Here is a 24,030-nt window from a genome sequence, read left to right as displayed (position 1 = left end):
CTTGTGGTTCATCATAAAAAGAAGCTTATCACATTGTTAGCACCACTGCTGTCATCTCCAACGCTGTCAAACGAGCCAAAAATAGGCTTTTTATGACAATAAATCGTATATTTTATGAATTCAGTCATCAGAGTTATTGGTAGATGTTACTTTGCTAAATATTATTGTTGTTTGAAGTTTCTGTCTATCTATAATATTCTAGATAAAACCATAAACTTCATCAAAATAATAATTTAAGGGGTAATAACTCCAAATATGTTTTTCTTATTGGTCTAAATATTCCAAGGCGAATAGAAATTGACCTTCTGATCATTTTTACCAAGTCTAACTTGCTCTGACTGCAACAATAGTTTTTGAGACATAGGCCAAAAACTGTATTTTAGCGTGTGTTCTGTTTTCAGCCATGTTTGTCTACAGATCAGGAGAAAAAACAAACTTTATACTAGATACCATAGGGACTATTCACTCCATAATTGGTTCAAATCTGTTCCAGAGTCTCTGTTTCAGTTGTCTTAAGTCATAATATTGCTATGAGGCACACAAACAACTGCCTGTCCCAAGTAAGGAGCCTCTGGTCTTTGTTAGTCTTGTACATTTATATGTTTTAGAGTTTGGTGTGAAATTCAACTTTCATTGAACAATAGATATAGGAAGATGTGGTGTGAGTGCCAATGAGACAACTCTCCATCCAAATAACAATTTAAAAAGTAAACCATTATAGGTTAAAGTACGGCCTTCAACACGGTACACATTTGGTTAGGTGATAGCTGAAGCCCGCCTCAGACTGCAGTATTTTCTTGCAGTGTTGAAGACCTCCTGGTGGCCTTTGCCCCTTTTCTGCTCTTTGGTTGAATTGTTTTTTCTTTGAAACATTTCCAATTTCTATTTTCAAATTTAACATATCACAACAGGCACAAAGCACCAAAATAAAAGTAATAATTGCAGTTACTGAAAGCTAGTTCAAAACCACTTAACACCTTGAAATATATCATGTTCTTCAAGATTGCAACAGAAATCCGTTGAAAGATCTATCCCTTTTAGGGTTAAGTTCTATCTAAACAAACAAACCTACCACACAGGCTGGATGTTTTTTTTAACAAATAAATGTACTAATGTAAAATCCATTGATGGATAACCCTGTCATGTCCTGAACATACACCCATCAAGATTAGACAATTCTGTCCAAAATCTTGGCAGAAAAAATACAATACTTGTCAGTTTCATCGACTTTTATTTAATTCCATTATTTTTGTTTGATAAATATCATCTCTATGTACAATTGAAATTATAAATTACAAATTATACAATATGCATGTATGCTAAGGATTTCTACTACATGTATTTGTGATACGGTATAATTTTAACAGGCTCAAAATTAAGTAATAATAATTTGTAACACATTTCCTTATTTTTATAAGAAACTTCGAGATATCACATGGCTAATGAAAAATGTTGAAGAAATTTATTCAAATTGAATTGGTATATTAAGATAAAATGGACAAAATGCACCAAACAAATATTTAAGAAAACAGAAAAATAGGACGAGAGAGAGAGAGAGAGAGAGAGAGAGAGATACCAATAAGAAAACATCAGATTTAACATTACACATTGGTGACAAATCTTTGAAGGTCTACTAATTGTTATCAAAGGTACCAGGATTATAATTTAGTAAATTTAACATACCTGTAATATCATGTAAGTTACATATTGAAGAAGAGATTTTTGTGATTTTCCTTCTCACTCATTTTCTACACTGATGCATAAAGATAATCTCTTATTACTGATGGCAATTTTACTTGGATATTTTTTAGTGTTTTGACACTGACTTTAATTTTAAACTGACCAAGCTAATAAAGAAATTTACATTTATGGGTATAACATTGAAGAGATTTTCAATTACATATTGATAATAAAATTATTTTGCAAACTGGGCTTTCATAAAATATAAAGGAATTTTATATTTATGAAGACAGAAATGTGAAGAATATCAAAATGCACAAAAAATCAAATAAACTTTCCTTCACAGGTCTGATTTATTTTATCTTTAACAATGTCGATTTTATTGTCTTGATAGCTTGTCCTTTCTTTAACAAAAATCCAGAAATTTAACACTGGAATCCTTTACCATTCGAGATATTTTTGAAAGTTCTTGAATCTACCACTAGATATATTGAAAAGTACTTCCTGTCATGGATTCTTACTTAAACTCTCATTTTCTATTTCTGTCACCACTGGTGCAAATATTTGTCCACTAAAACAATTTACTTTTCAATCCTAACACAATGTGTATATATACTTAATAGTAATCAGAAATGAGAAGTTGAATAAATACTTTACAAGTATATATCATATATCTAAACGAAATATATATTATCAAATACAACAACATACTTACACTCACTCCATTGATAACAAGAACTATTATAGTGAGCTAATAAAAATGTAATAAACATAAAATGATTACAAAAACAATGTCAAAGCAAGATTCTATTTTTATAAATTTTCCAGAGGATACTTTTAGATTATCGTTGATCATTTCAAAAAGATTGATTTTCTCATTTGAGATAGTACAGCGAAAGTAAAATAAGCTTACGAGTTGAGGTGACCATTGATAATCTGTTTATTGCTATTTTACCTATGAAGACGTTGTTAATATCATTGATAACGTGCATGTGCACCCTTAGTTTCTAGCAATAATTTTTCATATCACTCTACTGTAATAAGAATGGAAAAATTTGTAAAATAGTGATAATGGCGTTTATAGCATGGTTTAAATTGAAATGAAAACATATTAATTTGCTTTGACTTCATCTTATCCTTTCTACCTACATTCTACATTCTGTGCACTTAAGAATTTGGTTAATGATTTTAACTCTAAAAATTGATTTTTAAACTGTTTTTTAGAGTAAGAAATGGCACCAGTTGTGTAAATGGAATTTTCTGTCATTGGTTTCACCCTAAAAATGTATGTAATAATTACCTCTGGATGGTCAGTAAAACAACAAACAATCAAAATATTATGTTATCTGATATTACTTCAATTTAAATACATATTGCACAAGGATTAAATTCTTATTGCATAAAAGTTAATATACGGTGACAAAGAAAAGAATGATTCTTAAAAATAAATAGGTCCCTTTTAGCATTTACAGTTAATATAAAGTAAAATATGACAATGTAAAATATTCAGTAAACCAGAAATCTCCAGTTTAAAGAACCCTGCACATGCTACAGAAAAAAGGAATCTAAATTGGATGAAACATAAATTCTGTGATTTTTTCCTCGTTTTGTCCCTTTATAGCTATAAAAAAAAAAAAAAACCTTCCAAAAAATTTAAAGGTGCCAAAATATTATATTTTATTGTGAGACAAAATGCATTCAAATTGAGCTTAACATTAAAAGTTGACATTTTTAGTGTAATAACCCTAACTTGAAACAATACATCTTATGTAATCAATTGACATAATATAAATACAAATTATAATAGAAATTAAATCTGCATTAAAATCTGAAGAAAAAAATAAAAGCATATATTGAAACTTATGAGAAAATATATCTAAGTAGCTACTGACTCTTTTTCCAGAAAAGGGGTGAAATCAATATTATTTGATTTGTTCCAAAGTACTGGTTCACTATGTGAACATCTCATATAAAGTTGGTCAACTATAACTATTGAGGACAAAGCTTTGAGTTTACAGGAAAAATGGTGATGTTGACCTGATCAGGAACAAAAGATTAACCTTTACAATACTATAAATACAGAAATTATTGCAATGTTTTCATTATTGCGATGTTTTCATTATTGCAAAAAATGCAACAGGGTAATAATCACAATCATTTAAACCTTGGATTTTGAAATTTTTTATATGAATTAAACAGGATGTTTTTCTATATCTTAAAAATTAAAATTGCATTTTAGTCTAAACTGTCAAAAATTGCAATAATAAATGCCACAATAGTTTTTGAATTTACAGTAATACAACCTCAAATAGACAAAAATTTTAGATATGAAATAACATACTCAATTTCATGATAAGGATTAAATAATTACAATATTTGACCTAATGATCCCTGTACAACTGGAGACAATTAATATTTACAAAATTCTATCAAATCGTTGGTTTATTTCTGTTTTGAGTTATAGCAAAGCACACAATCAACCGCAAAATATGGCTATGGTTTTAAAATCAAGATATTCTGTGTTTGCCTGTTGAGGGTTTTTTGTTTTAACTTGAATTGGCCATCTTTTCATTTTGAAAATGTTGAACACTTATAGTTGACTTGTGAATACCATGCATTTAGATTATCAAGACAATCATTTGCTTTATAAGGGAGATAATTTCTTTTTTTTGTAATAGTTAACTTTTAATTTAAAGAGAGAAAATCAATTGGAAATAAGTCTAATGTTCATTCTTGCCCTCCCACAAATATGTGCATACAGTACGCTTTTATAAACAAAAATACAACATACACATATAAAACCATTCTTTCCTTAAAATAACTATCAAATTGAAAAAACATGTTTTATAAAAAAAAATAGTGACATTATTAGATTTTATAATTATTTCAACAGAATTTATGAAAACTCAAAACAGAAATGAACATTACTGCAGCCTAATTCTATAATTTACAACATTGCACCATCAAAATATTCATTTTTTTCTAAGATTCTATTTTTATCATGATGTCTTGGTTGTTTTCACGGCGTCGTAAAAATTTGAAGTAGATAGGTCTTTTGAGTGTACTAATTTTGGAGTGTCAACAAATTCCGAGCCAAATATATAAATGGCTGCCATGGATAGGAAACTAGCTGTTCCCCAAAACAATATGTACATCAACTGTGTGCTGATATTCTCTGAAAGAAAAAGAAAATGCTCATATACATACAAACAGTTTACAAAATGACTCAAACTTAATATAATAAAATACATTAATTTTATCAAAATTACAGCAGCAATACATTTTAAACATATTTGCCCACAAGATGATAAAACACTAAGTAAAATAACAATTTAAAACTTGAACTCCAAGAAAAATTCAAGACGGAAACTCCATAATGAAATGGCAAAATCTAAAGTTCAAATTCATCAAATATATGGATAATAGCTGTCATATTCCTGACTTGGTACAGGAATTTTCGATGTAGAAAATGGTAGATTAAACCTGATTTGAACACCAATTTTTCCAAAAAAAAAAAAAAACATTCTAAAGATGATTAGATTGAACCTGTGAACATGGTAAAGAGAGTTGACCCCTAATTTTCAATCATGAATTATTCTACAGATTTATAAGATGATATTACCTAACATTAAACAGTCTATTATATTTCACAGCAACCTAATGTTCAAAGAGATCCAGGGAGTAAATTACAGGATTTCTTTCATATGTGAAATTATTACTTTAATTTTAGAGGGAAATTGCTGTATTTCATTGCAACCAATGCATTGATTCAGAATGATTACTGTGGATTCATTTATTTTCATGGGTACCAATTTTCATGGATTGGGGAAAAACATACTTTTTTGTGGACATTTAATTTCATATGGTTTGGCAAAAGTCTGCATATTTTCCTATAGAAAATTAAAAATTCTTTTAATAGTTGAATTTGTCGTTGTCCTGTAACAACGAAATGTATGAAAATTGGTAAACAACAAGTAAAACGAATCAACAGTATCCCTCCAGTTTAATTTACACTAAGAACTAAAGCTTACCATCAGGTATTAGAATACAAATTAAACACATGGCTGTGGCTATTACAAATACAACAGGAATCTGAAAATAGAACACAAATTAAACACATGGCTGTGGCTATTACAAATACAACAGGAATCTGAAAATAGAACACAAATTAAACACATGGCTGTGGCTATTACAAATATAACAGGAATCTGAAAATAGAACACAAATTAAACACATGGCTGTGGCTATTACAAATACAACAGGAATCTGAAAATAGAATACAAATTAAACACAAGGCTGTGGCTATTACAAATCATCAGGAATCTGAAAATAGAACACAAATTAAACACATGGCTGTGGCTATTACAAATACAACAGGAATCTGAAAATAGAACACAACTTAAATACATGGCTATGGCTATTACAAATACAACAGGAATCTGAAAATAGAATACAAATTAAACACAAGGCTGTGGCTATTACAAATATAACAGGAATCTGAAAATAGAACACAAATTAAACACATGGCTGTGGCTATTACAAATACAACAGGAATCTGAAAATAGAATACAAATTAAACACAAGGCTGTGGCTATTACAAATCATCAGGAATCTGAAAATAGAACACAAATTAAACACATGGCTGTGGCTATTACAAATACAACAGGAATCTGAAAATAGAACACAACTTAAATACATGGCTATGGCTATTACAAATACAACAGGAATCTGAAAATAGAATACAAATTAAACACAAGGCTGTGGCTATTACAAATACAACAGGAATCTGAAAATAGAATACAAACTAAACACATGGCTGTGGCTATTACAAATATAACAGGAATCTGAAAATAGAATACAAATTAAACACATGGCTGAGGCTATTACAAATACAACAGGAATCTGAAAATAGAATACAAATTAAGCACATGGCTGTGGCTATTACAAATACAGTCGACTCTCGTTATCTCGAAGTCAGCCAGACCGGAGAAATATTTCGAGATACACATAGTTCGACTCAAAAGAAAACCGGAAGTTTGACTGAACAAGGGACACAACTCTTGCTTAGCATGGTAAAGCTAAAATAAATCAGGTTGAATATGGGAAGGGGATCGATATTCTGGTATCAGATCGATGTATTTGTCTGTCATGGTCTTTCATTATTATAATAACATTGTTTTACTTATTCAATTGTTTCAGTTACAATTGTTTCCTATGGCTTTTATCTGAGAGAGTAATTTCCAATCGATAGTTTTGTTATTCAGGTCGTTTAAAGTTGACAAAATTGTTTATTCTCGGGTACAAAAGACTTTAAAAAATTTAAATTCCTCTTCATTTTGTTTTATCTCGATCTTTCTTTTAATAAAAGAAAATACAACAAGATTAAAGACGCCGAATGAGCAGTTTTTAGGTGGTCATCAACAGAAGTCATAATCCTTACTTTATACACACCCAAGCTCATTAGTGTAAATCACAATTAATTGTTTTGTAAACATTTTAAATACTTTTTTCATGAACATTAACAATGTATCACTAATTATTTATAAAAATTCTATAAAAGATAATCTTAGGTAAACACTCGTGGAAACAGCATGTCATAAATCGATACAGTGGTCAGTGACCGGAAATTTAATTACACGTGTATTGTCAGATTAACTCTTCAATCCATTTAAATGCAGGTGGTCATTTTTTGACATATGTGTATTAGTTCGAGATAAATAATGAATTTTGAATGCTTTTGTTAACCTTGGGATCGTAAATTTAGTTCGATTCAAACGAAATTTCGACACATCCAATTTCGACTCATCGGGAGTCGAATTACATACATTTATATGGAACCAAGTTCGGGACCACGTGAAAACTTCGACTCATTCGAAATTTCGAGTCAACCGAGTTCGAGACAACGAGAGTTAACTGTATAACAGGAATCTGAAAATAGAATACAAATTAAATGCATGGCTGTGGCTATTACAAATATAACAGGAATCAGAAAATAGAACACAAATTAAACACATGGCTGTTGCTATAACAAATATAACAGGAATCTGAAAATAGACTACAAATTAAGCACATGGCTGTGGCTATTACAAATATAACAGGAATCTGTAAATAGAATACAAATTAAACACATGGCTGTGGCTATTACAAATATAACAGGAATCTGTAAATAGAATACAAATTAAACACATGGCTGTGGCTATTACAAATATAACAGCAATCTGAAAATAGACTACAAATTAAGCACATGGCTGTGGCTATTACAAATATAACAGGAATCTGAAAATAGAATACAAATTAAGCACATGGCTGTGGCTATAACAAATATAACAGGAATCTGAAAATAGAATACAAATTAAATACATGGCTGTGGCTGTTACAAATATAACAGGAATCTGAAAATAGAACACAAATTAAGCACATTACTGTGGCTATTACAAATATAACAGGAATCTGAAAATAAAATACAAATTAAACACATGGCTGTGACTATTACAAATATAACAGGAATCTGTAAATAGAATACAAATTAAACACATGGCTGTGGCTATTACAAATTTTTATACAACAGGAATCTGAAAAAAAGAATACAAATTAAATACATGGCTGTGGCTATTACAAATATAACATGAATCTGAAAATAGAATACAAATTAAACACATGACTGTGGCTATTACAAATACAACAGGAATCTGAAAATAGAATACAAATTAAATACATGGCTGTGGCTATTACAAATATAACAGGAATCTGTAAATAGAATACAAATTAAACACATGGCTGTGGCTTTTACAAATATAACAGGAATCTGAAAATAGACTACAAATTAAGCACATGGCTGTGGCTATTACAAATATAACAGGAATCTGAAAATAGAATACAAATTAAGCACATGGCTGTGGCTATAACAAATATAACAGGAATCTGAAAATAGAATACAAATTAAATACATGGCTGTGGCTGTTACAAATATAACAGGAATCTGAAAATAGAACACAAATTAAGCACATTACTGTGGCTATTACAAATATAACAGGAATCTGAAAATAAAATACAAATTAAACACATGGCTGTGGCTATTATAAATATAACAGGAATCTGTAAATAGAATACAAATTAAACACATGGCTGTGTTACAAATTTTTATACAATAGGAATCTGAAAATAGAATACAAATTAAGCACATGACTGTGGGTATTACAAATATAACAGGAATCTGAAAATAGAATACAAATTAAACACATGGCTGTGGCTATTACAAATTTTTATACAACAGGAATCTGAAAAAAGAATACAAATTAAATACATGGCTGTGGCTATTACAAATATAACAGGAATCTGAAAATAGAATACAAATTAAACACATGACTGTGGCTATTACAAATACAACAGGAATCTGAAAATAGAATACAAATTAAATACATGGCTGTGGCTATTACAAATATAACAGGAATCTGTAAATAGAATACAAATTAAACACATGGCTGTGGCTTTTACAAATATAACAGGAATCTGAAAATAGACTACAAATTAAGCACATGGCTGTGGCTATTACAAATATAACAGGAATCTGAAAATAGAATACAAATTAAGCACATGGCTGTGGCTATAACAAATATAACAGGAATCTGAAAATAGAATTCAAATTAAATACATGGCTGTGGCTGTTACAAATATAACAGGAATCTGAAAATAGAACACAAATTAAGCACATTACTGTGGCTATTACAAATATAACAGGAATCTGAAAATAAAATACAAATTAAACACATGGCTGTGGCTATTATAAATATAACAGGAATCTGTAAATAGAATACAAATTAAACACATGGCTGTGTTACAAATTTTTATACAATAGGAATCTGAAAATAGAATACAAATTAAGCACATGACTGTGGGTATTACAAATATAACAGGAATCTGAAAATAGAATACAAATTAAACACATGGCTGTGGCTATTACAAATTTTTATACAACAGGAATCTGAAAAAAGAATACAAATTAAATACATGGCTGTGGCTATTACAAATATAACATGAATCTGAAAATAGAATACAAATTAAACACATGACTGTGGCTATTACAAATACAACAGGAATCTGAAAATAGAATACAAATTAAATACATGGCTGTGGCTTTTACAAATATAACAGGAATCTGAAAATAGAATACAAATTAAACACATGGCTGTGGCTATAACAAATATAACAGGAATCTGAAAATAGAATACAAATTAAGCACATGACTGTGGCTATTACAAATACAACAGGAATCTAAAAATAGAACACAAATTATACACATGGTTGTGGCTATTACAAATACAACAGGAATCTGAAAATAGAACACAAATTAAACACATGACTGTGGCTATTACAAATACAACAGGAATCTGAAAATAGAATACAAATTAAACACATGGCTGTGGCTATTACAAATACAACAGGAATCTGAAAATAGAACACAAATTAAACACATGGCTGTGGCTATTACAAATACAACAGGAATCTGAAAATAGAACACAAATTAAACACATGGCTGTGGCTATTACAAATATAACAGGAATCTGAAAATAGTAACCAACAATCATATAAATGGCTTCAGTTATACAACTTCTTTACTAAATACTATCTATACAGCACATGTTATTTCAAAACATTGATCAAATTCTTAAACAGGTATTATTTAATTCATGAATTCAGTGTTCTCCCCAGGGTCTTTTGCATCATGGTACCAGTAATGTGAAGCCATCTGAAATTCTTTTCTTATAGATTGCGTTATGGATGGGATGCTATAATTTCTTAAAACATGATGGTATTTCATAAATGCCATGATGAAATTTGAAATTTCTTAAACACTGCATGATTCAATTTTTTCATAAATGAAACATTGAAAATAATAATAGAGGATATGGTTTTTAGAAACATTTGGATGTTCGTTTCACTGATTTTGGACTGCTTTTAAAGTTTCTAGAAAACACCAGTTTTTAAAAGTATGCCAAATACACTCAGGCATATTCTAAAGTAATATGGGATAAGGGTTGTTCCAGATTTTTGCACTTGTGTGGATGGGGGCACTCAAATAAATATTTTGTGGTTGGTTGCATTTTCTTAAGAATTTTGTAAAATCATTAATACATTGTACAATGAAAATTTTATAAAAAGGGTTGGTGGCATCTGAAAGAAGGTGCCTCCCACCCCCTCATGAGTTCAAATCTAGAACAGCCTTATTATAATTGTATTTTTTTCAGATATAAGTTAATATAGAATCTTACGGCATAAAACTTCCAATCTCTCTCTGACTGTAATGGTGATGGTCTGACTACACCTTCATTCTCTTCTACTATGTAATTTCCTAGGAACAAATCCATCGAGTCCTGGCAAAATAATGTAAAAGTTATCAAAGGTACCAAAATTATAATTTAGTACGCATGTGGTTTATCAAAATTATATATAAACTACCTGTAGATTTCTTATCAAGTTAAAAAAAACAATAATAAACTACCTGGTAAGTTCAAAAACTCATAACTCCTACAAGTCAATTGGTAAATATTTCTTGAATTTTATATAAATTAGACTGTTGTTTTTTTCTGTTTGAATGGTTTACACTAGTCATATAGTTACAAATTGTGACTTGGATGGAGAGTTGTCTCATTAGCATTCATACTGCATCTTCTTATATCTATATAATTTTAGTTTCCCTATCTAAAAATCATAACTATAGGGCTGCGCATTTCCAACTAGATAAAGTATTGCAAGCTTAAAGACAAATCCTTCTATTCAGATCTACCAATAATATCTTCTTTATATTTTATTTTTACTTTAGGCTAGGTAAAAGCTTTAAAATAAGCAAATAAAAAAATGGGGTCACCAACCTCGTTTTCGATTTAAAACGCCATCTTTTTCACAGAATTTGGAAATTATGACTTCTAGTCAATAGCAGTGTAATATTTTTTTTAAAGTCCGTATCCAATAAAAACTTGTCGGTTTTGTTAACCTAGTTTTTAATACAAACTATTTTACTAATATCACCATTTTCTGAGTGGAAAATGATAACGATAAGTTGCTATAATAGTTTTCCCGCCTTTTTTTATTGTGAAATACCTATAAAAAATCAAGTTTAAAAAATAAAAAACCAATAATATCTCCATGAGTCTTCAATAGAATATGCATTGTTTATATCTTAACAAAATAAGGAAATAAAAAGATGGGGTCACCGTAGTGGAAAAAGAGATATTTCTAAAAAGGGGTAAACAAATTGAATTGGCGGGAAAAACATTGCGCCAATTAAACAACGTCAAAAGATGTTCGGCCGGTTTAGGCTATATTCTTACAAATTAAGGACAAACCAGTTCTCGTCATTTGCTGTTTTGTTGTTTGTTTTGTTTTAAACTACGATAAATTCACATTAATCTACACATGATAGTACTTAGTTTTTCAGTCAGTATCACAGACACGTAATATAAATGCGGTGGTTGGAAAACAATGCGTTGTACAAATGTACACACGAGTGCTTCTCTGAACATTTCATTTCAGGTTATTCATAGTGATTATGTGTTGAACAGAAATTATTTTTAAAATAGTGAAGACATTTTTATATAATATCGTTGTCCAATCAAAGTATATCTGAAAGACAAGACATAATTTTGCTTCCGGTACCATGAATTTTAATTTCGTTTAAGAATGTAGTTCCTTTTTATTTTGATGATAATTGCTTAAAATCATTAGAAATTTAAGTCTCCGTTTCCACTAACAATAAAGATCGATAATTTCTGAGATCGCCGATCTTTAGTATTGCAAAAATAAGAAAGATCGATCTTCGATCGGACGTAAACATTCCATCTCAAGATGTAGTTTTAAATGACCAATTTTTTTTATGAACCAATTGTTCTTCAAGTTAAAACGCTTAAGATACATCGCGATCGACTTTTCAATCAATCAATTGATATAACATTCCAAGTGTTTTATGTAGATGTGAAAATAAATCTGCGCATGGTCAGTTTAAAAATGTTCTTAAAAAAAGCTGATTTCAGTGTTTATTCTCAAATGATTTGAGAGAACGTGCCATGGAGAAAACAAAAACCAAATAAATATATTCAAGGTTTTTTGCGTCATTCTAATTAAAGTTTATTAATAAAAAAGAAGATGTGGTATGATTGCAAAAAACACAATTCTCCACAAATAACCAAGTGACACAGGAAATTATTAACTATGGGTCACCGTACGGCCTACAACAATGAGCAAATCCCATACCGCATACACAACTATAAAAGGTCCCGAAAGGACAAATGTAACACAATTCATCCTAGAAAATAACAAAAAAACAAATTTGTTAATCAGAAATAGAGTTAATAAATGCAGAAGCATATAATTATCTAATGAACCAAATATTTCCTTATTCAATTTTCTACGATTTTTTGTTAACGAAATGGTTAGACAGATTATTTAGATCTGCAATAATGGGGAATGTATAAAAGAGACAACAACCCGACTATAGAAAAAACAACAGCAGAAGGTCACCAACAGGTCTTCAATGTAACGAGAAATTCCCGCACCCAGAGGCATCCTTCAGAATGTTTACTAAATGTAAACGCACAAGTTCTTATAAGATTGAAAATGCGAAGATGCTTTTCAGAGATCGATTTAATTTCAATTCCATGCAGGTGTTAACGGGGTCTAATTAACATGATTTCTGTTTTGATCATTCATCCTTCGGCATCTAAGAATATTGAAATATTCCGTAATGTTGCTAGAAACTCAGTCTAAGTATACTCATACAGCTGTCATACCGTGAGTATGAATAAAACCTAGTCCGACCTCTTGTCTCAAAATTTTTTTTAATTAATTTTTTTCCTTATGCATTCCTCTGTAATTCTTCATTCCGACAACTTTATATCACAGGCACAATTATGTTTTTTTTATACAAAAATTGCGCACCTTATACATAAATATCAAATTTGGAAAATCGGAACAAACTCGGAATGGTCATATAAAAAAAAACTACAATGTTAGAAGGCATTGCTTGTATGTTAACTTCTCTAGATGTATTTTGTTTTACATGTATGCATCGTTAGGTTACTGTTTTGTTGGTGTTTATCAGAAATCTTATTATTATATTCATGTAAAAATGTTAGTGCCGTACACATTCAAAATATGTCAGTGCAATTTGCCATATCCATATATAGGTACGTAATGTAACTATTGCTAAAGATACATTGAATTAATGATTTGTAAAGTATCGATATAATTAAGAACCTACGAAAGTCGATACATGTAGAAAATTTGTTAGAAAAAAGTATTATATTATAATTTGATTGGCTCATCTTGTTGTCGAGTATCCAGATTCTGTTTCGTTTCTTTACAGTCATTTTTGTTTTATTTTGTTGTTGTTAGATTGCTGTATAGTTGACTCTCTTTTCATTTTCTATATTTCATCCAATTCTGGAACATGTCTATATATAAAAACAATTCTCATTTTCTTTAGGCAGATTAATCTATCAAAGCCGTTAGCGATTGTTACTCTCTCCATCGGTTCAAAGAGGAATAACTCTGATAAACGTTTCCAGTTGGCGGAAACCGCAACGTCATAAATCCGCACGACATAGTACTGTTGCGCTGGTATACGCGCATAAACAACAGAGGGATTTGTCTTTAATATACCCTTAACTCCTGGTAGTTTCTAAAGAGGTTTTGATCATAGGAAACACGAAAACATCATTGCACTTGTAACCCCACCACCGAAAACATGGTGAAACAAGATCTTCAATTGTTATTGATGTCAAGCAGTATGGAAGAATAACTAAAATATCTTGAATTACTATTTGGTGAAAATCATCATAAAATGGCAATAACTTGTATTTTACCCTTATATTCTATTTTTAACCATGTTTTCCGTTAAGCTAGGCTGCTGGGTATCAGACACATAAAAAAAAAAATCTACCCTTATAAAGATTGTGGCAAAGTTTGTCAAAATTTGGCTCAGTATATAATTTCAGATGAGAAGAATTTGTGGAAGATACTACAGTCATGGGACAAAAGTGAGTTCCCACTCAAAAAATGTCCTATCATTTCAACCAAAATCGATATTTTTCAAAAAAATATTACCAACTAACTGTATGAGTGATTTAAAAAAAATAGATATCAAAAGATGTAAAAATGTCTGAAGTTTTATTGTTTATTTAGTCATGATTTTCTTGAGTTTTGTTTTCATCATCTGATAAATTAAACAGAAATGCAAATTTTTACGATTTTAATTTGGTTAGAATGATAGCAAATTTTTAAAGAATTTTGTTTCATTGTGTTTATCTCGTCAGAAAATTAAAATGAGCATGAATAATATTATTACCAAATATACAATAAAACTTCAGATATTTCTACATCTTTGGTATCTATATTTAGAAAATGGCTCATACAGTTACTTCGTAATAATTTTCAATGTTTTGAAAATTATAGATTTTAGTTGAAATGATAGGACATTTTTTGACTGGGAACTCACTTTTGTCCAATGACTTTTTTCTGTTGTGTATTCCAATATGTTTGAACTGTGTAATTCTAGAATAATTCTCATTCCCCATTCTATTCTCCATTTCATTCTGGTGATTAAGCACGACATGTACTTGCTTGTAGGGTATGTTACAGCCCACATGTTTTTTTTCACTTTCTTTTTTGGTTGTTTTGTAGGCTTAAACCAATAAAATTGTAAAAATTGTCATTAAAGGGAAATAACTCAAATCAAGTCGCCTTACAAATTTGATTATGTTGACTTGTTTGTCTTACTGATAAACCTCTTCATAAAAATCATTACATTTAAATATTTAAAGTGTTTCTAACTCAATACATGCAGTTATCTAAAAAAAATTATCTATAACTGATATAAAGATTTTATAAATCATTTGACTTTGAATACGGTTATTAAGGAAGTATACTTAAGGAAGTATAGAATACCTGTGTTGTACGTAAAAATGTAAAATGGCGTTTTCAAAATCAGCGCAAAAAGGACAAATTCCTGTATGTTGTGAATTATGTGAAACTAATAGACCCATCAAATGGAAGTGTTTAGACTGCGACCTTTTATTGTGTAATCATTGTAAGGAGAGAGTACATTTAAAAGTAAAAACTGCAAAGGATCACAGAATAATTGATTTAAAAGAAATTGGTCTTTATAAAGAAGAACTTGATTTTGCAAACATTCCCTGTCAGGATCATGCCGGACAAAATGCCTGTCTTTATTGTAAGACATGTGACACTCTTGTTTGTCCAACCTGTGTGTCAAAAGTTCACAAGAAACATGATCTAACAGACATCCAGGAAGGATATGATATGAAAATAGACAAGTTGAAAAAAGGACAAAGTAAAATTCAAAGGAATAGGAAAGAAATTGTTTCAAGACAAGAAAGGCTTAATCATCTTTTATCATCAGAAAATTCTAAATATAACAAGGTACATCAAAAAGTTCTTAAGCAAGAAAAATCTGTCAAAGAAGAAGTCGAAATGTACTTTAAAAAACTCAGAGATGAATTGGATGAACGTCACAATACTGTTTCTGACTCAATCAAATCTGATTTAAATGTTGTTTCAATCTTTCTTAAACAAGCTGTAACTAAAAACAATGAAGTCCAGGAATGCATTAAAATTACCAATACTCCTCAATTCTTCACAGAAGTCAGCAACTTAGAAAAAAATATTGACATCCAATTGCCTCAAGCCAGATCAAGTAATTTATCTACACCAAACTTTGTTCCAGGGCAGATAACTCAATTTAACATTGGGGTGTTAGAATTGGATGAAAATCCATCTGACGAACCACATAGAAATCTGGAAATAAATAAACTCTATCAAACTGAACTGGATGTAGTATCACGTGTCTGCTCCTCTATAGATCAGTCTTTCTGGATTACTTTGGGTAAGCTTGGTTTAGTTCAAAAAGTGAAACCTGAAGGAGCCAAACTGAAGATTTTGTCCAGTTATAAAACTGAGGTGTACAGTATGTCTGTCACTCAATCAAATAATCTGCTTATATCTACTGGGGAAACAAAACTTAAACAAATCAGTGGTCAGACAGGTTCACTTACAGACTCGGTTTATAATGTTTCACCATTCCTTCCTACAGCAGTCCATATCACCAATGACAATAAAGTTCTAGTAGGATGTGTTAATGACAACCCCCCTAAACAAGTGACTAGGGTTGTAGTACTAATGAATCAGAATGGAGACCATGAGAGAGTATATGAACATGATCAACATAAAAACCCTATATTTACCTATCCCATGAGTATAACCAGTACTAGAAATGGGAATATTCATGTGGTGGATAGAGTAAGTAAAGATGTATATAGAGTAGTAGTGTTAGGACAGGGTGGTGATATAATCAATATCTATACTGGACATGCAGTGATCAACGAAGATTTCCATGGTATAAAGATTAAACCATTCGTACCAGGAGACATAGTGACAACACCTAGAGACAATGTTATTGTAGCTGATGTGTTTACAGATACTCTTCATATCCTGAACAATGCTGGCCTACTGATGGCATATTATAAAACAAGTGATATGAACATAACCTCCCCATGGTCTCTTGCGTTCTCTTCGTCAGGAAAACTGTATATTGGATGTGGTACATCAGAAGACAGTGAAAATAAGTATGCCAAGCTATATGAAATGACCATATCAAGATGCTAAATCTTTCATGTAACATTTAAGTTTGAAAGATAGTCATGTTTGTTGACAGTTACTGATGTTGGAAGTTCATTGTGAGGGCTGTACATTAGTGAGACAATGGTCAACTCAATACTTGTTTACTTATGTAGCATACATGTATGTGTATTTTAATGGAATAAAACAATTTCATATAATAATTTTTTATTTTGCCTTAATATTGGATTCAAGACTAGAGATCATTATTTAAAATTGTACAACCCTGAAATGATTTTGTCTCTTACATTAACAATTATTTAAATAAATTTTACCTCACGACAGTTTTTATAAACTATCAAATATGTACCATCAGCACAGAGTTGTCCAGAACTGAATTATCCTCATGTAAATTCTATAAACAATCTAACAAGAGTAGCTTCATTTTGGTGAAGTTCAACTTTATAAGTGAGAAAGGTTTCAATTTTGGTTTTTGTAAGGATATGTGGTGTAAATGTCATTGAGACTTTTGTAAGGAGATGTGGAGTAAATTTCTTTGAGACTTTTGTAAGGAAATGTGGTGTAAATGTCCTTGAGACTTTTGTAAGGAGATGTAATGTAAATGTCATTGAGACTTTTGTGAGGAGATGTAATGTAAATGTCATTGAGACTTTTGTAAGGAGATGTGGAGTAAATTTCATTGAGACTTTTGTAAGGAGATGTAATGTAAATGTCATTGAGACTTTTGTAAGGAAATGTGGTGTAATTGTCATTGAGACTTTTGTAAGGAGATGTAATGTAAATGTCATTGAGACTTTTGTAAGAAGATGTGGTGTTAATGTCATTGAGACTTTTGTGAGGAGATGTAATGTAAATGTCATTGAGACTTTTGTAAGGAGATGTGGTGTAAATGTCCTTAAGACTTTTGTAAGGAGATGTGGTGTAAATGTCCTTGAGACTATAGTTAGGAGATGTAATGTAAATGTCATTGAGACTTTTGTAAGGAGATATGGTGAAAATGTTATTGAGACTTGTGTGAGGAGATGTAATGTAAATGTCCTTGAGACTATTGTAAGGAGATGTAATGTAAATGTCATTGAGACTTTTGTAAGGAGATGTGGTGTTAATGTCATTGAGACTTTTGTAAGCAGATGTGGTGTAAATGTCATTGAGACTTTTGTGAGGAGATGTTATGTAAATGTCATTGAGACTTTTGCAAGGAGATGTGGTGTAAAGGTCATTGAGACTTTTGTAAGGAGATATGGTGTAAATGTAATCGAGACTATTGTAAGGAGACATGGTGTAATTGTCATTGAGACTATTGTAAGGAGATGTAATGTAAATGTCATTAAGACTATTGTAAGGAGATGTGGTGTAAATGTCCTTGAGACTTTTGTAAGAAGATGTGGTGTTAATGTCATTGAGACTTTTGTAAGGATATGTGGTTTAAATGTAAATGTCATTGAGACTTTTGTGAGGAGATGTAATGTAAATGTCATTGAGACTTTTGTAAGGAGATGTGGTGTAAATGTCATTGAGACTTTTGTAAGAAGATGTGGTGTTAATGTCATTGAGACTTTTGTAAGGATATGTGGTTTAAATGTAAATGTCATTGAGACTTTTGTGAGGAGATGTAATGTAAATGTCATTGAGACTTTTGTAAGGAGATGTGGTGTAAATGTCATTAAGACTTTTGTAAGGTGTCATGGTGTTAATGTCATTAAGACTTTTGTAAGGAGATGTGGTGTAAATGTCATTGAGACTATTGTAAGGAGATGTGGTTTAAATGTCATTGAGACTTTTGTAAGAAGATGTGGTTTTAATGTCATTGAGACTTTTGTAAGGATATGTGGTTTAAATGTAAATGTCATTGAGACTTTTGTGAGGAGATGTAATGTAAATGTCATTGAGACTTTTGTAAGGAGATGTGGTGTAAATGTCATTGAGACTTTTGTAAGAAGATGTGGTGTTAATGTCATTGAGACTTTTGTGAGGAGATGTAATGTAAATGTCATTGAGACTTTTGTAAGGAGATGTGGTGTAAATGTCCTTGAGACTTTTGTAAGGAGATGTGGTGTAAATGTCCTTGAGGGTATAGTAAGGAGATGTAATGTAAATGTCATTGAGACTTTTGTAAGGAGATATGGTGAAAATGTTATTGAGACTTGTGTGAGGAGATGTAATGTAAATGTCCTTGAGACTATTGTAAGGAGATGTAATGTAAATGTCATTGAGACTTTTGTAAGGAGATGTAATGTAAATGTCCTTGAGACTATTGTAAGGAGATGTAATGTAAATGTCATTGAGACTTTTGTAAGGAGATTTGGTGTTAATGTCATTGAGACTTTTGTAAGCAGATGTGGTGTAAATGTCATTGAGACTTTTGTGAGGAGATGTTATGTAAATGTCATTGAGACTTTTGCAAGGAGATGTGGTGTAGGGGTCATTGAGACTTTTGTAAGGAGATATGGTGTAAATGTAATCGAGACTATTGTAAGGAGATATGGTGTAATTGTCATTGAGACTATTGTAAGGAGATGTAATGTAAATGTCCTTGAGACTTTTGTAAGGAGATGTGGTGTAAATGTCCTTGAGACTTTTGTAAGAAGATGTGGTGTTAATGTCATTGAGACTTTTGTAAGGAGATATGGGGTCAATGTCATTAAGACTTTTGTAAGGTGTCATAGTGTTAATGTCATTAAGACTTTTGTAAGGAGATGTAATGTAAATGTCATTAAGACTTTTGTAAGGAGATGTGATGTAAATGTCATTGAGACTATTGTAAGGAGATGTGGTTTAAATGTCATTGAGACTTTTGTAAGGAGATGTAATGTAAATGTCATTGAGACTTTTGTAAGGAGATGTGGTGTTAATGTCATTGAGACTTTTGTAAGGAGATGTAATGTAAATGTCATTGAGACTTTTGTAAGGAGATGTGGTGTTAATGTCATTGAGACTTTTGTAAGGAGATGTGGTTTAAATGTCATTGAGACTTTTGTAAGGAGATTTGGTGTAAATGTCATTGAGACTTTTGTAAGGAGATGTGGTTTAAATGTCATTGAGACTATTGCAAGGAGATGTGGTTTAAATGTCATTGAGACTTTTGTAAGGATATGTGGTTTAAATGTCATTGAGACTTTTGTAAGGATATGTGGTTTAAATGTCATTTCGAATGTTGTGAGGAGATGTAATGTAAATGTCATTTAGACTTTTGTACGGAGATTTGGTGTAAATGTCATTGAGACTTTTGTGAGGAGATGTAATGTAAATGTCATTGAGACTTTAGTAAGGAGATGTGGTGTAAATGTCATTAAGACTTTTGTAAGGAGATGTGGTGTAAATGTCATTGAGACTTTTGTAAGGAGATGTGGTGTAAATGTCATTGAGACTTTTATGAGGAGATGTAATGTAAATGTCATTGAGACTTTTGTACGGAGATTTGGTGTAAATGTCATTGAGACTTTTGTGAGGAGATGTAATGTAAATGTCATTGAGACTTTAGTACGGAGATTTGGTGTAAATGTCATTGAGACTTTTGTGAGGAGATGTAATGTAAATGTCATTGAGACTTTAGTAAGGAGATGTGGTGTAAATGTCATTAAGACTTTTGTAAGGAGATGTGGTGTAAATGTCATTGAGACTTTTGTAAGGAGATGTGGTGTAAATGTCATTGAGACTTTTGTAAGGAGATGTGGTGTAAATGTCATTGAGACTTTTGTAAGGAGATATGGTGTAAATGTCCTTGAGACTATTGTAAGGAGATGTAATGTAAATGTCATTGAGACTTTTGTAAGGAGATGTGGTGTTAGTGTCATTGAGACTTTTGTAAGGAGATGTGGTGTAAATGTCATTGAGACTTTTGTAAGGAGATTTGGTGTAAATGTCCTTGAGACTTTTGTAAGGAGATGTGGTGTAAATGTCATTGAGATTTTTGTAAGGCGATATGGTGTAAATGTAATTGAGACTATTGTTAGGGGATGTGGAGTAAAGTCATTGAGTACTTTTCATAAATAATATGCTGCATGACATTCCTCAAATGGCCTTAATAGTAAATCAAAATATTTCAAAAATAGGGTGTTTGTGTCTGACAGCCATAGTCTTGATACTGAATAGGGTGTAATGTACTGTAATGGAGTAATATCGAACTGAAATGGAGTCATACAATACCAAAATAGAACAATAATTAACAGCAAGGGAGCAACAATGAGAATGATCAGATAAAATTACATGTATCCAACATGAATTACCTCTAAAGTCAAATAGACTCACATGTATATGAAAAAAGTCTGGGTATAAGATAAAATAAAGGTTTTTTTTTCATATACAAAGATTTCTTTTTATCTTGAATTAATTCTTCCTTGTCGGTTTTAAATAGCTGTAATCAGTTGCTTTTACACCTATATCATTTATAAACTCTAGTTTTATCATTTGAACATAACACTCAACACACAAATGATAGAAAACATTGCATAATTTCCAATAAGGCAAAAATCTAGAAATAAAATTATACTGATAAATACATTTAAAGTTCACCACTTGATCAACCTTGAAAATGACAGCATCTTAAATTTAAAGTTAAAACAAATATTAAAAGAAGCGAATGGATCAATTATCTATACTGCAATCTTTAAGTGTGTGTCATTTAAGTTTGATATTTAAATAGACAGAACAAAACAAACATTCAGTCATGAAGGGATCAGAAAATGAATCTTATTACTGGTTTTGTAATTATAACCAACATTTATTTACTGCTTGCCTAAAAAAAAAGAAGCCCAAATTATATGAGGGTCAAGACGGAATCCTTAGATTTTGGAGTTGAAAAGGGCAGATCTTGTCTCTCTGATCAAATATGCATTGACAATTGCTATATAACTATAAAAGTTTCAAGATAATAGGCAAACATGCAAAAAAATGTTAACAAAATGGCATTAAAGGACAAGTATTTCAATAAGTAGTATCACAGAACCATTTTGGCCATGCTGACTTATTTATTGATTTTGCCTTGTTGATTTTAAACAATCAAAGTTTCTCTATTTCTATTATTGTTTTCCATTCTATAGGTAAAAATGCCAAAAAATGGTAAAAATGTCATTAGAACAAGGAATTATTTGAATTTGGAATAATTTTGATAGTTGGGTTAGTTTTCATCATACAATTCTAATAATTTAGAAATGTATGATGAAAACTAACCCAACTAAGTAGGGTTAGCCATGCATGCATTGTGGAAGGGGGTTAGTTGATACTGAAATGATAGTGAAAGTAAAACTAACCTTAGCCATGTGTATATGGCTTACCCTATAGTTGGGTTAGTTTTCATCATACATTTCTAATCAATTTTCCAGAATTCAAAATTATTCCTGATTCAAATATTTCCTTGTTTTAGAGAGAAAGGGGTTTATTGACAGTTTTGGTTATTAATATTATTTGTAGATCTTGTCTTGGTGATACTTTTTGGTGATTTCAGTTTCTATTGGTCTCCTTCAGCTTTTGTGCAAGACACAAAATAGAGGCTATTACGAGATTGTGTTGCACACTTAGGTTTATGTGCATCTTCAACAATTAAATCTCCCCAACATAAAGAGGACTTCAAAGAAAAAGAAAAAGAAAGGTTTTTTAATGTTTTGTACAATTTTACAATAAGAATATAACAGACCACTTCTGATGAGTTAAGCCTTTTTCAACTAATTTTTATAGTTCATTCTTATGTTGTACTGTTACACCACTGTCCCAGGTTAGGGGAGGGTTGGGATCCCGCTAACATGTTTAACCCTGCCACATTATTTATGTATGTGCCTGTCCCAAGTCAGGAGCCTGTAATTCAGTGGTTGTCATTTTTTTATGTGTTATATATTTGTTTTTCGTTCATTTTTTTACATAAATAAGGCCATTAGTTTTCTCATTTGAATTGTTTTACATTGTCTTATCGGGGCCTTTTATAGCTGACTATGCGGTATGGGCTTTGCTAATTGTTGAAGGCTGTATGGTGACCTATAGTTCTTAATGTTTGTGTCATTTTGTCTTTTGTGGATAGTTGTCTCATTGGCAATCATACCACATCTTCTTTTTTATACTAAAAGATATGTTTCAACAAATGCATTTGTCCTATTTTTTGTTTTTGTTAACAATGTGTTTACATCAATCATACTAACCTGTCTAAAGCCATCACTGAAGTTGTTTTTGAAATATCTTATCAATGAATTCCAACCATCCATTAACAACCCATATTTTGTTCTTTTTCCTTGTCTGAAAGTATAGGAAAATATTTCATTAAATCTTGATCTTTGCTTTTATGCTACAAATAGAAATATTCCAAAATATTCGTATTTGAATTTTATGATTGTTCAATATGTTTCAAATGCATACAAATTTTACAAAATCTGAAATACCATCCAAATATCTATTCTTTGCCTTAATATCATATATTTTGAAATTTTATAATTCTTTAAGCATACTTGATTAAATAAGTTGCATAATGTCTCAACCTTGCTTTGTTTTGTTATTTTTAGTTTTTACATACATTTTTATTGTAAAATCACTTCAGCACTCCTCTAGGTTTTATACACAGTACGTTACCTTGTAATATCTGTCTTCAGGGCACCTGTCCCTGCATATTGTTTTGACATCACATCTGCATTATCTGCCCAATCTAAAAATCAAAATCGGTGAACCTTTTAATTTACCAGTCATAAGAGAACTACAGTACAATTTTAATAAATTTTAAAG

At 30.7% G+C, this 24,030-nt stretch overlaps 1 protein-coding gene across 1 annotated transcript in view; it reads right to left on the bottom strand.

Annotated features, from left to right (window-relative positions):
• Positions 1 to 1,211: 1,211 nt before the first annotated feature.
• The window catches only part of LOC134721793 (phosphatidylinositol-3-phosphatase SAC1-like), a 39,214-nt gene continuing 16,395 nt past the window's right edge, over positions 1,212 to 24,030 (bottom strand). Inside the window, exons 13-17 of the mRNA XM_063585011.1 lie at positions 23,881 to 23,953; positions 23,457 to 23,550; positions 10,950 to 11,051; positions 5,712 to 5,772; positions 1,212 to 4,855 (exon numbers count right to left, since the gene is read on the bottom strand). Of these exons, the coding sequence (XP_063441081.1) occupies positions 4,680 to 4,855; positions 5,712 to 5,772; positions 10,950 to 11,051; positions 23,457 to 23,550; positions 23,881 to 23,953 (506 nt within the window). The 3' untranslated portion in view covers positions 1,212 to 4,679. The remainder of the gene's footprint in view (positions 4,856 to 5,711; positions 5,773 to 10,949; positions 11,052 to 23,456; positions 23,551 to 23,880; positions 23,954 to 24,030) is intronic.

Source organism: Mytilus trossulus, chromosome 6 (genome assembly GCF_036588685.1).
Source record: "Mytilus trossulus isolate FHL-02 chromosome 6, PNRI_Mtr1.1.1.hap1, whole genome shotgun sequence".
NCBI lineage: Eukaryota > Metazoa > Mollusca > Bivalvia > Mytilida > Mytilidae > Mytilus > Mytilus trossulus.
The sequence above is the reverse complement of the archived record's forward strand: the minus strand, read 5'-3'. Positions and strand labels throughout refer to the sequence as shown.